The sequence below is a fragment of the Narcine bancroftii genome, chromosome 2 (genome assembly GCF_036971445.1).
Source record: "Narcine bancroftii isolate sNarBan1 chromosome 2, sNarBan1.hap1, whole genome shotgun sequence".
Classification (NCBI taxonomy): Eukaryota; Metazoa; Chordata; class Chondrichthyes; order Torpediniformes; family Narcinidae; genus Narcine; species Narcine bancroftii.
This window is the reverse complement of record NC_091470.1, coordinates 247,735,881-247,755,238: the sequence shown is the minus strand read 5'-3', so window position 1 is coordinate 247,755,238 and position 19,358 is coordinate 247,735,881. Positions and strand designations below refer to the sequence as shown.

General features: G+C 38.4%; 1 protein-coding gene and 1 long non-coding RNA gene across 6 annotated transcripts in view; one reads left to right on the top strand and one right to left on the bottom strand.

Annotated features, from left to right (window-relative positions):
- The window catches only part of znf407 (zinc finger protein 407), a 589,445-nt gene that overhangs the window by 217,412 nt on the left and 352,675 nt on the right, over positions 1-19,358 (bottom strand). For all 5 annotated transcript variants that reach the window (XR_011352118.1, XM_069920758.1, XM_069920760.1 and 2 more), the window contains one exon: positions 2,058-2,224. Coding sequence is in view for 4 of the 5 variants with exons in the window: in XM_069920758.1 (XP_069776859.1) it covers positions 2,058-2,224 (167 nt within the window). In the remaining variant the exon portion in view is untranslated. The remainder of the gene's footprint in view (positions 1-2,057; positions 2,225-19,358) is intronic.
- LOC138752657 (uncharacterized) lies at positions 13,365-17,576 on the top strand. The gene is made up of 3 exons (XR_011350810.1): positions 13,365-13,432; positions 16,355-16,405; positions 17,242-17,576. It is a non-coding gene; the product is annotated as an uncharacterized lncRNA (long non-coding RNA).

Genomic DNA, 19,358 nt, shown 5'->3' with positions numbered 1-19,358 from the left:
GAGTGGTAAAATGCAGGTGGAATTCAAGGCAATTTTAGGAGAATAAATGACATTAATGTAAATGGCTGTTTGACAGTCAGCACAGACTCAATGGGCTGTTTCCTTGCTCTATTACCAACTCTCAGTCTAGTGATCCGTCACAGTACTGAGGGAAAACTACAGAGGCAGAAGAACCAACTTTTGGATGACATCGATCCATCTTTTCAAAACCTTTCATAATTTTGAACACTATTATATCCCTCCACAATTCTACCCTCAAGAGATCAAACTTCCTTTTACAGCCTTTCATCCAGTCCACAGTGCTCATGTGAAATCACAAATCATCTCGATTTGAACTTTGATCAATGATTCCCTGCCCCAGAATGAAGACCCTACATCAGTCTCCTAACCCTGGTAGTGCTCTAATAGAGCTTTTCAACACATTTTCCAATGGTTTGAGATCATACCCAAATTATAGTGGACTGAACATGATACAAACCTTTGACTGACTAGTCTATAATTTATGTCCTGCTAAAAAAGCATGCCTGGTATTCTTCTCTAACCTCAATGATCAATTATTGCTTGAATAAAAATCTGATTGTTTAATAAGCAGTCCATCAATTCCAAATGTAAACTTTCACTGTAGTGTGCAACTTATCAAATAAGTCGAGGCCATTAGTAAGTTGAAATGACATCATACAGTCTACCTTATCACTGAACATCTCGGACAGTTACTTCAATTAGGCAGAATGTTCCATCTAATCCAATCAGCCACATGCAAGGTAAATTGGGTTAGAATTGTCCCCATATTTTCAGAATTTTACTGGAGTCTCTGATTAATAATCTTAAACTTCAACACGACTTGTGGCATATTCCTTTCTTGTTCTTCGACGGTACTGTCTAAAGCTGCATCTCATTGAGAAAGTTGCTGGAAATGTAAGAGAAGTTCAGAGTCCATTTGTGTTTTCACACAATATTGGCTTCAGCATTTGATTTAGGAAATTATACATATTGTGGGTATCTTTCTGTAAAGCTGCTCAGTTTAACTGAAGTAACCTGCGATACAGGAAGCCAATACAAATTTAATAGGCTGCTAACAATTACGATCTGTTTATTTTACAGTGCTACTTCTGTACCATCCAGTACCATAATGCGGAATGTAATGGTACTCAAGTCAGTTTTTGTTTTTCCAGCGCTATCTAAACATGTTTCTAAAATTGCAGTTATCTTGAGATTTACGGAAGGGTGGAATCCAATTTTTCTCGCTCTTGGCTCAGTTTATGCAAAAGAAGTAACACTGTGTCTTTTGTTGTTTGCCTGTTTACTAATTACTTTCCTAAGTCATGATATGAAAAGCGAGTTTACGAACCACAAACTGAAGACAAATATCTAAGTCAGGATTGAACAAGCAAAGTTCCCTCTGAGGTGATCCCAATGTTGAGGACATGCTCCATTATGTTAAGAAGGGATATTTTTTTTTACAAGGTTATAGGAATTAGAGACATTGTGATTAAACAGGACTTCAGAAGTCCTTTCAACCAAACATCCATTTGCCATCCATATTAAAAACTCTGCAAAACAAATAGGGCTTTATCTAATGAAGATTTTCTTATGTTCTGGGAAGTTTGCTGAAGAGAAATTTCTTGACACCCTTCCCATTTCATATGAATTTGTGTTTATCCAAAACTCTGCACAAGAACCTGTTCAACCATTACCCCAGTTTGTTGACTGAGACTTGTCTCAGGAAATGCCTCAAAAACCACCAGCCTGACCAAGCTTTGGATGACATGCCCAAACACTTATTGATGTCTGAAGAAGCCCCTTTAGGACATTGAAGATGCTGTATAAATTTTCAAGGTTTCACCCTCAGAGTTAATGAACAGAGTGAGAGAAATTAAAAAGAACCAAATCCAAACTTCATCAACATGTTGCTTGGAGCAAATATTCTGTTAAAATGGTGCAATTACTCTGGAGGTGAATTATTGTAGATATACAATCTACTGCCAAGTTTCCTTTGGCTGGATACACATTGCCGATAGACTTAACAATCACTTTATTCAGATGGTTGAAATGCAAACCTGTGTGGGTCCTGAAGTGATCTCTCATGGCAGATGCTGTGAGGAAGGAATAATGGCAGGTCAGCCAAGGGCACTTGAATGGCTTCTGGCCCATGTGCAGCTTCTTGTGATTGGTCAGGGCCCACTTCTCTGTGAAAGTCCGGTCACAAATTTCGCACACGAATTTTCTGTTGCGCAAAATAAAAAAAAAGGATTTAGATGAGAGGTGCAGGAAGGGGATAAGAAATTTAAAACCACACATACAGCCCTACTAGGGCATAAAAGACATTCTGCAGAGAGAATTGCAGCCTGTGCTTGTCACGTCTATATAACCAGGCATTGATTTTCCTGTCGACACCAGGCACTTCAGCCATTTATTCTCCGCTCCACAGTTGGACCCAAAGGGTTTGAAAAATTCTGTTACAGTCCAGTTGCCCCGAAGGCAAATGTGAGAATGGTTTTCACCTGTACAGTCCCCTCACTTATCCAGGGTGCGTGCTGTCAGAGCAAAGGCTAAATGGAAAATCATCCATGCAGGGTTACTCAACCAATCACACCAGCATGAACTAAACCACTGCCATGATGTGCACACTCTTGGTTCCGCACACAGCCTGGAATCAGTCATTGCTGAACCAAATCACATTTCCACATGCTATGCCCTGTGACTAGATAAACTTCACAAGTCTCGGCTCCATGTGGTAAGAGGCATTGATTAACTTGGTCCCGTTGCCAGGTAAGCTTCACATGCCTCAAGGGATGTACCGGACTGAAGTAAAAAGAGAATAACACCATACTCTATTGCAGAATGCACTTTATAAATACTGCACCTGTGAAATTTTGTGTACTTTATAACCAAGTTTTAAATGATGTTTCAGGGATGCTAAGCCGATTAACATTATTATTATAAATAAATACACGATACATATAGAATAAAACATTAATTTTTGATGAAAAGATATGACATAAAACATAGTCAAGCCTGAATGTGTTGACACATTCTTACAATTACAATTCTGGCCAAAGATTAATTTACATAAACTACTTTGCAAAGCCATGAGGTAAATGAATTGATACAAAATAACTACCACCCACAAACTAACATATAAAGAAGGTCATATTTAAGATAAGAGGATGTCCAATGACATGGGCCAGATGTTGCACATATTAGAATCTTTAGAATCAGGGTTTATTGTCAAACATGTCACGAAATTCATTGTTTTCCAGGAGAATCACAGTGCAAACATTTCTATAAAGTACATTTCAAAATAAAATAGTGCAAGAAAAAGACAAAGTAAGGTAGTATTAATGGTTCATTGTTCATTCATTCTCTGATGGCAGAGAAGAAGAAGCTGCTCTTGTGCCACTAAGTGGTCATCTTCAGGGTCCTGTGCCTTTTTCCCCATGGTAACAGTGTGAAGAGGGCATGACCTGGGTGGTGGGGGTCTTTCTTAAGATGTCCTCCTTTTGTAGATGTCCTCCATGGAATGAAGACTGGTGCCTGAGAAGACACAGGCCGAGTTAACAACCCTCTGGAATTTTTATCCAGTCTTGAGCATTGGGAACTCCATACAGGACAATGATGCAACCAGTTAGAATGCTCTCCACAATACATATGTGGAATATTCCGAGAGTCTTTGGTGACATACAAAATCTTCTCAAACTCCTCACAAAGTATAGCTGTTGACAATCCTAGCACTGACAATGGGTCATTGCTCGCAATCCTGCTGTGGGTCATGACTGGTCATTGCAGTGGACATTCTTCGTGATAGATGATGAGATTGGTCACAAGTTTTCTAATGTGTGGGCACAGGGTGGAAACTTATTTTTTCCTGTATTTGCACATTCAGTTTGTTTGCATTTCTGCCTTTTGTATAGGTAGCTTTTTTTTTTGAGGACAGTTTACACTACCAATAAGCAGAAATTCTGCCAGGCCCGCAGGTAAAAGAGAAAATCACTCAACAGGAGCATTGCAGGTAGGTTGTGTCATAGTTCTTGATCTCATGAACATCAGAACACTTTGCTTGCCATAGCCCAAGACCTTTCCAAACATGCACAAGAACGCTTTAAAATAACACACTTACAAACCTGACAATCTAATCTCCTTATGGTCTAATTCTATTCAAGACCTGAAACTGATCAATAAGGTTGGCCACAAGAATAAAAGCACTCTGTATCAAAATCCATGTTTCCTTGTTGTTATGGCATGCATTTGCAACTTTTGCAGTTGTCTCTTGGCTGTTGATACAAAAATCCTTGCCTCCATTAAAGTCCGACACTAAAGCTCACTGAATTTGACAATGCAATCAAGGTGCTCAATGTATATCAAATCCTTTGCCAAGTGACAAATTATAAGGCATAATTTGATTCTTTTATATTTAGCATGGTAACAGGCCCTTTTGGCTGACGAACCTGTGCTGCTCATCTATACCCAATTGACCTACACCCCTGGTACATTTTGAAGGGTGGGAGAAAACTGAAGCACCTGGAGGAAAACCATGCAGACACAGGGAGAATGTACAAATTCCTTACAGACAGCGGCAAATTCGAACCCCAATCGCTAACCATGCCATCCTGAAGGTGTTCATCAAAGAACACCACCACACAATGCCTTTATATAATCCCTTGGAGAAAGCACAATGATACAAACAATCTCAAGTTTCTGTATTCTGTTGCACGTAGTGAAGGTGCCTAATAATTGATGATGCTCCACAGACACCCTCAATTCAACATACTGGGTCACACAGTAAATCTAGATTTTCTTGATAATAAGTATGACATTACCAGGAGGCAAATCAGAAAAAAATCCTTGCTAACATAACCAAAATTAGGTTTGCCTAGGCCCTAAAATAGAGTGGAATTAAAAAGATGCGGCAGCAAAAAGGCAAATAAAAAAGACATGACTGTAACAAAAAAGCACAAACATTGGTATTCAAATACAAAATGATGTGTGTCATATATTTTACAGTTCTGTTTCAACTGCCTCTGTCAAAGTATCACATAATTACAAAAGATAGTTCAATGACTAGAAAGTAGCAAAAATATTCAACAGCTATATTTTTGATTTTTTTTACTGTATATTTAGTCAAAAGCATTACAGCTGACTTCTCAACCAATTATATGTGCATACACACTGCACAGACACAATATCAATGATTCATGTCAATAAGCAATAAAACTACCAGCCACTGATGTGACAGCTGATAGCCCATGGCTTGTTGAAAATGGGTGAAATCTTTCAAAATCTTAAAATAAATTGACTCGAAGGGTAAAATAAAACAAATATTGATTGCCATTTTGAGCTACAATATAAACTATTGCTCCCAAAATTTACAACAGGAACCTTTAGTGAATAATACACGAGTATCTTCTTCTTTGGCTTGGCTTCGCGGACGAAGATTTATGGAGGAGGTAAATGTCCACGTCAGCTGCAGGCTCGTTTGTGGATGACAAGTCCGATGCGGGACAGGCAGACACGGTTGCAGCGGTTGCAGGGGAAAATTGGTTGGTTGGGGTTGGGTGTTGGGTTTTTCCTCCTTTGCCTTTTGTCAGTGAGGTGGGCTCTGCGGTCTTCTTCAAAGGAGGTTGCTGCCCGCCAAACTGTGAGGCGCCAAGATGCACGGTTTGAGGCGATATCAGCCCACTGGCGGTGGTCAATGTGGCAGGCACCAAGAGATTTCTTTAGGCAATTTTCAGCAATTGTATGCACTCCTGGTTACTCCAGGAATACTTATAATAACTGGTAAACTATCTTCATAAAGCTCCCTTATGCTATGGATCTCATTCTCTTGAGGTTGGGAATTCCCACCATGGCTCAGAAACACAAGACAAAAAAATACCAGAAGTACAGAGAGTCAGGCAGCAGCTTGGAGAGAAATGCATCTCCAAATTACAACCCCCCCACCCCCCCCCCCCCCCCACCCAGCTACGTCTTTTAGGATTCACTAGCCTTCACCAGCTTCTTTCAGATAGACCATTCCCAGTCACATTATTCAATTTCTCATGATTTCTGTGCTGCAACAGATTTTCGCTAATGTTCCTTCCAACTTCTTTATTCATTCTTTGTAACGTTATACAGATGAACCCCAATATGCATCTGAGTTCTGTTTTGATTGATCAGATGGTTCTTGAAATAGACGCAAGTCGGACGTATGTTACTCCAGGCTTGCACTCATCTCCCCCACTTTGAACACCGGGTCCGCCACTGCAATTGTGTCCTGAAAATAGAACACATTCGACGGCAGTGGTGTCTCAGCGCCCTTCCTGCCCATGGCTACCGCCATGTTGGTCAGTCAAAATAAACACCCTGGATCCCCAGGACCTGACGCATAATATCTATATTTACATTTTTTTTCTTTATTTTTAAAAATTTTATCCAGTTTTATTTTTCGGTCATATGTATGGATGGTCGTAGGTCATATAGTCATAAGTAGGGGACCACCTGTACATTATTTCATTTCTATCTTTCGATGCAAGTTCACTGACCTGACACATTACCACATTTTGCTCATAACTTGATGAAGGGCTCAAGCTCGAACATTGGTTACATATCTTTATCTTTTCCATATAAAGTATGCCGTTTGACCTGCTCAGTTTCTCCAGCCTTGTGATTTTACCTCAATCACTGCATCTGCAGACTTTTGTGTTTCATTACATTACCTCTGTTTCTCCTTCTACGGATGCTGCCTGGCCTGTTGAGTGCTTTCAGTACTATTAATGGCTTCAGGTGTGCAGAAATCCAAAAGCCAATTCATGGATTCAGTAGAGTGCTTACAGTTGAGATGGAAAGGAAGTGAATAAGATGCTGGATGAAACTGACAACACCACCAAGGGGATGGGGAGCATGAATTGAGCTAAAAGCTTGTAAGAAGTAAATGGAGGCATTAAGGCAGGATACTTCATGCAAGCTTTATGTCTGGGAAAACATGATCTAAATGGCACCACATAAAAAATTGGCCCAATTCATCACTCCACCACAATAAATGGAAAATTTAATCATGTGGCATTCTTTAACAAAAAACATGCAGATGAGAGAGTGGAAAAGAAACAAAAGTAAGAACTTTTTTTTGGATTTGCATCAAATTGAATTCAACAAATGTATTGAACTGTATTATTAATGCAGGAGAGAAGGTCAACTTTAAGCAGAATCTTTCATGATATCCTAAAACATATCTCAGGTGACTTTGAAGTGTAGGAAGAGTGTTAGCAACGAGCACACAAGTTCCTTCAAATCACTCTGCAATGATGACCAGAAAATCAACGGTCTATTTAGCGACATTTGCAAAAGATTAAGTATTGAATTGAACTTTTGGAATAAAGCTTTGGTTCTTCATAATATGGGGTCTTTAACAACTATCTCTTGAGGTCGAGGATGATGGACTTCATTCCGTTGATCTATTCATAGGTTCTCAAATGGCTTATGAGTCCAATCTTGACTTTGAAAGATCTTCCGCATTCAGGACAGGTAGTTCGAGATGGCAGGACAAGCTTTGGTTGTTGCTGATTCTCTTTCCATTTACTTTTCTTTTCTTCTAGTTCTGCACATCTGTTGAATTCGAAGGTAGTTGTTCCTTCTCAGATGATGGTTTGTCAGAGTTTCCTGTCCTTGGCATTGGTTACCCAATTATTGATGTTGATGTTACATTTCTTCATGTTGGATTTTAAGACATCTTTGAATCTCTTCTCTTGTCCACCTCTTTTACATTTGACTTCTTTAAGGTGGGAGCAGAAGATTTGTTCAGCAGACATTCATCTTCCATCCGAACCATATGACTGCTCCATCTTAGTTGGTTCTTCATGACATAGGCTTCAATACTTGTTGTTTTTGCCTCATTTAGCATGCTGATGCTAGTTCTTCTATCTTCCCAGCTGATTTTAAGATGTTTTGAAGACAGCGTTGCTAGAACTTTTCAAGTGCCTTCATATGTCGGTGGTAAGATGTTCAAGATTCCGATCCATACAGAAGCATTGGGATCACCACTGCTTTGTACACTAACATTTTGGTGTCTGTTTGAATGTCACAGTCATAAAATACTCTCATTCAAAGACATCCAAAAGCTGTTCCAGTGCATTTAAGATGATGTTGGATCTTGTTATTAAGATCAACATTGGAAAAGAAGTGACTACAAGGAAAGTAGTCCACATTTTCCAGTGTTGTTTAACCAAGTTGAATTGATGGTTCTTTCTGATTTGTCTCAGTTGGTGACGGTTGTTAGATGATTTGGGTCTTCTTAGAATTGATGGTAAGCCCAAGTTTCATATATGCACAGTTGAAGGCAATCAGAATCTGTTGTAGGTGGTATTCTGAGAGAGCTACAACACTGTTGTCATCTGCATATTAGAACTCGATGAGGGAACTCATGGATGTCTTGATTTTGGACTTGAGACAGACAAGATGAAAAGTCTGCCATCAGTTTTATAGACAATTTTGATTCCTGGGGGTAGATCATACTTGATAATATGGATGATTGCTGTAATAAAGATGGAGAACAAAGTTGGGGCAGTCACACATCCCTGATGTACTCCAGATTTGACTTGAAAAGGCTCACTGCCATTGTTGCTGACCAAGACTGTGGCAAACATGCCATCGTAGACGAATCTCAGGATTCAAATGTACTTTTCAGGACATTTATTGATGGATAGGACATCCCATAGGAGCTCCTTTGATACAGAGTCAAATGGTTTGGTGAGGTCGATGAATGCCATATACAAAGGTTGAAATTATTCACAACATTTTTCTTGCGGAAAGCTCCTGCACAGTCCAGCCACCCAGTCTGACTGCCGTCAGCTCTGTTCTGGCTTTAAACAATCTGTTAAAGGAGCCGAGTGTTTTATTTAAAAATTCTGCGCCGTCAGCGTGGGCGGCCAAGGTGGCAGTGCCCATGATCAGCAGCAGCCATGAGGGACTGCAGACACTGGGGAAGCAGAGGTCTGCTGAAGAACACACAGGCAACGGGCTGTCGGTGACTTACGGCGAGGAACCCAAGCAGGCTGTGAGCTGCTGGCGACTGTGGTCAAGGGATTCACACCAGACTGTGGACTGCTGGAAACTGGCTTGAGATTGGCTGAAGGGGTACCAAGTTTTGAAACTGAGATGTGAGAAGGTGCTGAAGGTTTCCTGATCGTGTCAGAGGTTCGGATCTGGACCTCGGGCTGCTGATGGTTTGGACTGGACTTTTTGTGACTGTGGGACTACAGCAGTGCTGGAGGCAAATTCATTGGCACTCGGAGATGCTGAGGAGATCCCTTTTGCTTCTCTTTCTCTGACTCTAAGAGGTGCTTCAGACAATTTCTACTGATGATGATTCTGTCTGCCTAATGGCAGACGAAAGCTTATTCCATGTGCTATTGCACTCTTTTTATTACATGACAAAAAAGGAATCTTGAATCTTGAATAGTATGGTTTAACCTCACAACAAGTAAACGGCACCTTCACTCTCTCTGCACTGGTGTGTAAGCCTAAATTTTAATGTCTTTTAAGTCTTGAGGCACAAATTTCCAAAGAGGTCAGAGTGATACCATCTAAGCCACAGCTGACAAATGAAGCAAAATCGACCTGGGAAGAGGGGGGAAAAAGGGAGGAAGAGGGATTTTGATGAGAAGTCAATGTTACTGCTGACTATCATGAGAGACATGACAAAAAGTGGAGGCAGAGAGAAGAGAATGCAAAATAGATAGAGAATGTTAATTTCTCCATTTTATGATACTTCAGTTGTCCAAAAGGGTCATCAAAATAAATGTATTGTTGATGGTCTCACTTTTGTTTTATGGACAAGTGTCAAACGCCGATATCTTCCAACTGTGAGCTAGAGATATAAATTCCAAACAATAGATACCATCATAGAAGAGGGGACTTTCTACAGTCTTTGAAAAATTTCTTTTTGTGAAAGCTTGTGATGTGTGAACTGGCTCCCTCGCTTCCTACATGACAGAAGTAACAGCTCTTTAAAAGGGTCCAGAGTTGCATCGCACAAGCCTTAGAATTTAAGACTGCATTCAGTATTTCCAGACAACCAGCCAATCCCGTTTAAATCAGAACTCTGAAAGGTCATCAACCTGGAAATATTAATGGATGCTGAACATTACAAACAACCCCTGATTTTATTTCAGTTTTCCAGTAACTGCAGTGTTTTATTTTTTTTTAAAGTTCCTAAGGTATAAGTAGCGTTGGGATGTGCGATGAAAGCAAAAGTGCAAGTTCCTCCTTCTATTAAAAGTGATTGCACGAGATAAAAAACAGTATATTAGATGAGTAATCAAAAGTCCAGGTTCACTTTATGCACCAAGAAATAAAAATTGGTTAATTCCAATCAGTAGTTTTAAAAGATTACACAAAAGGCCATTGGAATCAAATGAAGATTTTGGGACATTTTCTCTTTTGAAACAGATGCTTGCCCAACTCCATTATAAATTGGTTCAACCAAAAACATTTACAATGAACGGCTAAGCAGTCACATGTCAGTATTTCCTTTTTTTATATTTTTCTGCCTTTGAATGAATACATTCAGAGACTAAAAGCATCATCTGTCTGCATTCTGTCAACTATTTATTCTACCAAGTGATGTTATCGGTCTAACTAAAGAAAATACTAAAATTATTGTAGTGACTGTTGCAAACTAAACATCTGGACATTCTGGGGACAGATTTACACACTGTCTGTCAGATAAAACACTGCTTGCTACTTATGAAACAAGGATATGCCTGGCAGGTTTTCTAGGCTCTGCTATCAGACTGCTTCAGCACACCATTATTCTATCCGTACTGAAGAATGACATCCTGTCTTGGCTTATAGAGGCATTTCCATCAATGGCAGTACCTCAGACAGCTTTCGATGATAATCATTTCTTTGGGTAAAAATGGAAGTTGATTTGCATTTCATAGTTCATTGGAACACTATACTTAACCAACATATGCACACTGATTACAGTACCAATAGCAACAGCAATTTCCATTTATACACCTTCAATGCAACATGGGCACTTCGTTAAACAGAAGCCCAGTCTCTTATTGGGGCAGATGACTAAAAGCTCAGAGAAAGTAGTGTGTTACAAGCAGCACCTTAAAAAAAAGTTCACAGAGAAAAGCATCATCCAAGTGTTATTTTAAAGAACCTCTTAAATGTAGGAGAGGCAGAGTGGATAGAGGTCAAGGGAAGAAATCCCACAAGGCCCTTGGCAGGTGAAGGTATTTGTGCCAGTGTTGCAGCTGTTAAATTCCAGGAGGAGAAAGGAGGCAGTAGAAATCTCTGTGGGTTGTGGAGGTTCTATGCATGAATGTGGAAGCATTTGATGTGAATTTTTAAATTAAGATCAATGAGGAGAAACTCGGTGATTACTCACAACCTTAGAACATGAAATAGTGCATCCCAAGGATAGGCCCTTTGGCTGACATGGTTCCACTGATCATGAAGCGCAAATTAAATTAAAACTCTGATGTTTGCATATGACACATATCCATCTACACCTTAAATATTAATATCTCTATTGAGAACCCTTTTCAATGCTACTTTGGAATTTTCTTCCACCAGGAGTAAAATCTTCATTGTAAGGGCTTGCTAGTGAATTAGAAGATCCATAATTCATTCCTGCAGTTCATGTCAACACCTTTTGCTTAAGGGTTACACATGGCATACTGGAGCACTGGTTTGGTCCATTCCTAGATTCAGTGCTCTGGTAAGTTGCTTACTGCAACTCAGAGATTGTATGGAGCACACAGCAAGAACCAAAGTTTCAAACAAAACATGGTGAAACACTGAAAAATTAGAAATGAATCTGCTGTTAATTAATAGTTAATTGTAACAGGATACTCACTACAGCATGATTTTACTCTAGAAAGGTTAAAGAAAGAAATCTGGGATAATATTCTTGAAGTGAGGCAAGCAATTATGGGGCACATATTGTAAAGGTTAAAATCTTGTGTGTTTTTGATTCTTAGTTAATTTTGTGTCTATATCCCTTTAAGAAAAAGTATTGTTTGTAGTGTTACCATAGTGACTATGACATCATATGTCATAATATCAGAGCGGACCAAAAGCTTGCATCTCATTCTTCGACGAACCATGAAAGAGATGTGAGCTCGAGATACTTTTCTTTGAATTCATTTTATATCGTCTTATTTCATCTATTTCTTCTTATTTCTGTTTAAAGTTGAATATTATATTTTTAAAATACAGTATGTTTTGTTTACTCATCGTCATGTGAAGTTATTCAAAATGTTTATCTGTTTTATCAATGAATTAAAGCTACATCTACAAAGTTTGGTTTATTGGATTAATAAGATAGTAATTCAGAATATAGTCACTCAGTTTTCCTTGAAGATGACACGTTTTGAAATTAGGATATATTAGAACCTGGAAAGTGTTGTCTAACATATGACTCAAAAGAGATGGCCTGCATGTTGTAAATTGTAAGAATCTGAAATCATAAAATATTCAATGAAATGTGACTGTTCTGAAGTGTACAAATACAATGAGTCAGCATGTATAGAGTTAAACAATATTGTGCCGTGTGTGTGTGTGTGTGTGTGTGTGTGTGTGTGTGTGTGTGTGTGTATTGTAGCCGTATTATGAATTGTTAGAGGGTTGCCAGTTTTTATAAATTACACATTTATAGCTGTAAAGTGGTAAACATACAGCCAGTGTACATAGGAAGATTTAACACAATCAAAAAGCTGTTTCTATGGAGTTGATTGAAGAGTAAGTAACGGTAAAGCAGGGCCTTCTTTCAATGTCATGTTTGAAAAGTGGCACCAATCGGTCGACAGCAAGAACTCACAAAAAAACAATTAAGTCATGATCAGGTAATCTGTTGAATTTTCAGCTACAACATATTAGTCAGGGTTAAGAAGAACATTGCCCAAAAGAATGATGGAATAAGATCACCTATACCCTCTTGATAGGGCATTGATCCTCTCTTTAAAGCTTTGTCTGAAAGCTACTGGAGGACCCAATCTCAGATCATGTGCTGTGGAATCAGTACAAAGTGTTCTCCTTAATATTTTCTAAATCTGCTAAAAGTAAAAATAAATCAAATTTCTGACAAAAAGTAGATGTTAAGTTCCAGAAATTCAAACTGTATTGATATGACTATTGAGCGGCTGCTAAAAGATCAGTTGTTAACTGGCAAAGTAAGGGAAGGGTAGTTAACACTAGCAGTTTACTTAATTTTCTTGCAAGGGGAGGGGTGAAGGAGTCAGAGTCAAATACAGACCAGGGCAAGTAAGAACAATGGTGAATCAGCTGGATTTTATGACAAATTGGTTTGGAGTTCATCAATACAAATGTTAAGTTTGCCTTAATACATATTATCAACTGAATTTAAACTGCTATTGTAGGATTTGAACTCAAGTCTCTGGATTATTTGTCTGCTATTTTAACGGTTGTGCTACCATCTTCCACTCAGGTAAGAAAACAGCATTCATATCAGCACAAAGCAAATCTTACTGACTTCAAACTAACTTTTGCCTTTGAGAGGGATGGTGACAAAGTGACCACTGACTTGCTCAAAACATCCAATATTATTATCCTCCAACAACCCCAGCTGACCTGGTACTTTTCACCCAGTTTCTTCTCTCCAAAAGGCAACTTAGTATTAATAACTTCAATTGTGAGGAAAATGCAGTTTAATTACAATTAGTTGGGTCCTACCCAATGACAATGAAAGAGGAAACAGTTTTACAAGCTGAAACCAACATACACCAACCACTCAACTAAAATTTCAAAATTCTCTAGATGTGCAATATCACCTCAACGTTGGTCACATCAGATATTATCCTACAGAAAACTGACAAAGCTCATCAGAAGCACAAATTGGTTAATCATCATCTTGACTCAATTCTGCAATCAACATGAAATGAATACACTAACCTCAATGCCACAAATTAATTTATGTTGAACGTGCATTTTTTATATTTTAAAAAATGGCACACAATTGCCAGTTGGGATCTTTATTTCTCTTCTGTGATTTTAAAATGGAACAATATCTGGTAAATGCAAGACAATCTTGGTTAGAACTTGCATAACCCTTCTTGTTACAATTAATTTTTAAAAATATATGATTAACTCCAGTATTATACTCCTGAGTTCAACCTCAAAACTGTATGCTGGAACAATCAAGATGAAATATGTTTCTTTAGGTCTGCTGTGACACTTGTTTCTGAAATATTCACTTTGTTGCCTCCATTTATTTTAACTGACAGCATTTTATTTACTCAAAGCAACTATGGGTGGTGTACTATAATTGGATATTGATATCTCATATTGATACAGTCCACCAATAAATTGCAGGGCAACAATTTCAAGTATCAGTTACCATCTAAAAAACTAAAAAATGAAATAGTCGGGTGCTTGGTATCAGAAGCATATAGTGTGACCAAGAAACAGTTACTCTAAATTTTACATTGGGAACTACATTCACACAAAGATAGATCTACTTATGCAATTTTCTATAAACATGCAAAATTATCTTTATTTATTTTATCTACACTTGTTTTATATTAAAAAAATCAAATAGCATATGGAGCTTCCAACAAGTTTTAATGCTGCCATAATAGTGAGCAAGTGAAATACTTGTTAGATCTTATAATGATGTCATATGTTCTGAATAGGAATTGCAAATACCAGCAGTTCCCATTGGCAATTTGCCACATTCAGACCTGAAAATACCAGCATGTTCAGAATATGGGTAGGTGTCCATCAAAACCCGGAATTCCCAAATCTGCTGACAGATCCCACACAGCCAGTAAGTCTGTCTATTGGCTCCGCTCCTGCATTTGCATGGGGCACATAATGCCGAAATGATCAAACACAGTAAAAATGGGAAATGTGTTCAGAGGCCTGCTATTGGATTCACAAATCCATTTATTTCAAAACTGATTTTTCACCTATATTGAAATAAAAAAATATATTAATTTGCTTTTGAATAACTTGAATTTCCTGTAATGATTTTTTCTAAATTACTTAAAAGATCATTTCAAATATTTTGTGATTTTTAAAAAAAGTGACATTCTCTTTTAATGTGTTTTTTCCTTTAAATTAATTTATTATCACGTTTGGCACTAACATTTTGGGCTGAAGGACTTGTTCATGTGTTCTACTGTTCTATGTTCTTGTTTTCAGTGCAGGCTGAAAGTCTCTCACCTCACACCCTTGAGATCTAACTAGCGCTGGCCCTCAAAAAACTTGGACCACAGAAATTACCCCTGATCGTCATCATCTGAGCAGAACTATTTTTAAATATTCATACACCATGGGTTACATGAGGATTCAAAGAACTGTCCATAACCTGATTTCTATAGGCCAGAAACATCATCAGCTGCATCACAGAAGCTACACTGGTCAGTTAACTAAGCTACAGATTAGAATAGATCTTAGTTAATTGCAGGTCTCAGAATTGCTTTAACAGAAATTGGCAGTTTTAAATGTTTCTGAATCCTGATTTTGTGTTGAGCCAAGCTCCACCATAAGTTGGAGATGTCATCAATCATTTCATGGAAAAGGCTTGTTCTGACTTGTCCATCTAATCTGCTCATATTTTGATGACTCTGGCTCCTTGATAATCAGATCCAGGGTCCTCCTTGCCAGTAAGCTTGGCCAACATGTCCACACCAGGTGAGGGGAATGCAATTGCGAATCCAGATGGTGAGCCCACTTAATGAAAAGGGCCCTAATTTTTAAGACATTTGTCCTTGGAATACCTTAGTTCTTTTACAGATCCCTAGATTTTGCATGATCACTCTCAACAATAGATGAATTAAAATTTCTCTATTATAAAACAGATGACAAATGGATAAAAAGGTTATATTGTCTTGGATCACAAAAGACCTATCTGTGCTATAATAAAGTCACTTTTTTTCCTATAGTGTATTGGTAATCTCAAATATTATTTTATATATATAAAAATATATATTATCTTTTGTATTTATTATTGTTTTAAAATTTAATTTAATGTATACTATTGGTTTTTTTTTAAACAAGGTACCAAGCAAGAGTTTTGGTGCATATGTATATTGTACAATGTATATGACAATACAATCATTGTCTCAATACACTTCACAGACTCAGTGTGAGCTGAGTCTATTAAAGCATAATATATGGAGGCCTGTCCCGCATCGGACTGGCCAGCCACAAACGAGCCTGCAGCTGACGTGGACTTTTTACCCCCTCCATAAATCTTCGTCCGCGAAGTCAAGCCAAAGAAATATGGAGGCCATTTCTTTGAACATTCTTTCACAAGCACAAGAGAATGATAATTCATACTGTGCAGTGTTTTTTTTACATTGCAGAATTTAATATTTTTGTCTGTCTTCTTCTCCCATCATCTCAGAGGCATGGAGGTGCAATCCTATGTCAGCCAGGAGACATCTGAGATCTCAAAGTAAGCATCCATTCATCATGTTTGTGCAGGGAATTGCCTGTTTGAAGGCTATTTCATTGGGGAAGATACCACAGCAGAAATTTAGTTAAATGCTCACCTGAAGTCTGTCCTTGTGTTCTAAACTGGCAGGATTTCTTCTTTGGCCAGGGCACCAACATTGTTTATAGAAGGGATCTGTTAATTCACCTAAATCATTTGGCAGAGCAAGATTTGAATCTACCACTTTTCAATTTGGCCCAAGCCAATACTTCAGAATGAACTATGTGACCAAGGATAAATGAATGGAATTCAAATGTGCACACACAATCTTCATGTGCATCCGCAGTCAGACTGTGGGCAGACCAGATGGCAGTGGATCAAACTGATGATGGACCGACCCTGGAGAATCTGTTGGATCAAAGCAATGCACTGCTTGTTTAGCATGAAAGGCAAATGGAACAAGGGATCCCAGATTTCTTTTTTATTACAGCCAATGAGAAGGCTGTGACACTTCCAAACTAAAACAGTGCAAAGAATTATCACCTAGGGAAAGAAATGGGTCTTTGATCACAATTGTTAAATGTTTGGAAGAATATTGGTTCCTGGTTACCTTTCCTTCCTGACATTCAGTTACATCAAAGTCAATGATTCCAAATGTCAGGGAATCAGGAGGTGATATTTTTCCTTATTTAGATCCAGCAACCAAATATATTTTTAAATCATCATTCATTCTGCTCTTTAGACTGTAAATGTTGCTAAATAAATACCACAGACGTACATTCTGTTTTGCTTAAATTCAAGGTGGGAAAGGGAGTTTGCATCAACTTTTATGACTCTGACCTAAATTTTTATTACAGCTTCAGAGAGCATGAAGAAACGTGAAGCCGGCCAATGTCTCACACTGTGACCTATCACACAAGGTTAGAATGTCTCTTTCTCCTCCAAGACCTGCAAGTCATATTCTGTCTTTTTATGCCTCTGGATCCATATCCAGTTTCTCCCTTCATGGTCTACTTATGTGCACCCATGATATACGCAGAAGATGTCATATGAAAAAAGAGAGCTGGGCTATTGTGTTTTTTTCCCCATTGGTCCTTTCTCATGCAGTTCACTCAGATTTTGACTGGATGGATTTTGACAAATAAAAGCTAGGAGCTTTTAAACCCAGTGCGGCTACAGCCTGCAAGAAGATTTTTCCCTGATCAATCACTCAAAATGAAATAAAAAATGGTAAAATCTCAAAGTTATAGACTCAAATATTTCTAACACTGAAACCAAACAAATCATGAGGATTAAGTAATAATAAATATCATATATAAGAGAAACAAACAAAACTGCAGACACTTTTCTGTAGTCACGAGGTCAGATACCACATCCTAATTTATATCAAAATTTGTTTATCCATTTCCTCGGGCCTGTTCAGCATATTGTCTCCAAGTCTTGCAACACCAGGATTTCAAAGTTATCAAATGTTTTCATTCCCCTCCATGGTTCACTCTTCTCTACATTATCTCAAGAGCTCTGCACTCCTTCATTTCTAACCTCATTAACAACCTTGCTATCAATTGCTCCATCATTGGCCTGAATTCATTTTGTAATTACCTGCCTTTCCTACCACCTGTGAGGATCTCCTTAAAACCCATCTTAGATCTTCTAATATTACTGTATCCGCTGCCACCGAAGCAACCTCCTCTACATCAGGAAGACTGGACGCAGACTGGGAGATTGTTTCATTGAACATCTTCATTCTGTCCACTCCAACAGCAAGGACATCCCAGTAGTCAACCAATTTAATTCACCTCATCACTGCCACACTGACAAGTCTATCCATGGCGTCATGTACTGCCAAATCGAGGCTACCAGCAAATTTGAGGAACATCTTGTATTCCATCTTGGTAGTCACCAACCACTCAGCATTAATAATGACCAATTTCCATTAACCCCACTCCCCTGGTCTCTCTCTATTACTGCCCTCTGTCTCCTTTCCTCTAGCTCCCCACCACTTCCTTCTCCTCTACCCTGTCACTTCTCTGTTTTTTTTCTCTTCTACCTTCCACCTGTATCCACCTATTACCTCTTGCATATTAGCTTGCGCTCCTCCTCCCCCTGTCCCCAGTCCACCTTTTTTATTCAGGCAGCAACCTATTTTTCCTGATTCCTGTGAAAGGGCTCAGGCCCGAAACTTTTACTTTCTAATGGTTGCCGTATGACCTGCAGAGTTTCTGCAACACTTTTCTGTACTGTACTCAACACCAGTTATCTGTAGATTTTATTCTTTAGCCCCTGATTCTATGATACACTACCACATCTTCATAATGCCTATTTTAAACACTTCGTGGTGGGGGTTGCATCTTATTACATTAAAAAAACTAGAAGTTGCAGATAAACGAGACTAAGAAAGTGTGATAACAAAATAGAATAGAAATAAAAAACAAATAGTTGCTGAATAGACTTGCCAAGATTATCCAAATTTCTTCCAACATTCCCTTTTATCTAAAACGTGCCTTTTGACTCGGAAGCTTCTCATCAGCCAGAGCCCAATTACTCTTCAAAGGGGGAAGGTGCGGTCAGCATGGTCCCAATACCTCAATGTGATTACAATCGTAAAACTTGTCAAAGTACCTAGCCAGCAGCATCAGTTATATCAGTTTAGCAGTGGGGGCAGGAGCTTCAGTGTACACAGAAATGAGTATAACATCTCAATCATGAGATAATTTAAGCATTTTTTAAAAAAGTTAAGACAAATTCAAAAATTGTGATTGCCTTTATACAATGTGGGAACTTTTACAATTAATATTAAAAGGGACAATCTGATAGAAAATCCAGCAAGAAAAACTCTTTCTGTTTTGAATCTATTTTTGCTCCTGTCTAGAATGCTACACTCCAACAATTCATTTACCTTGAAAATGTCCATTTACTATAAAAGGCCAGAAATCTTCATTACACTTTAAATAAATAGCACTTTTCTATTTTG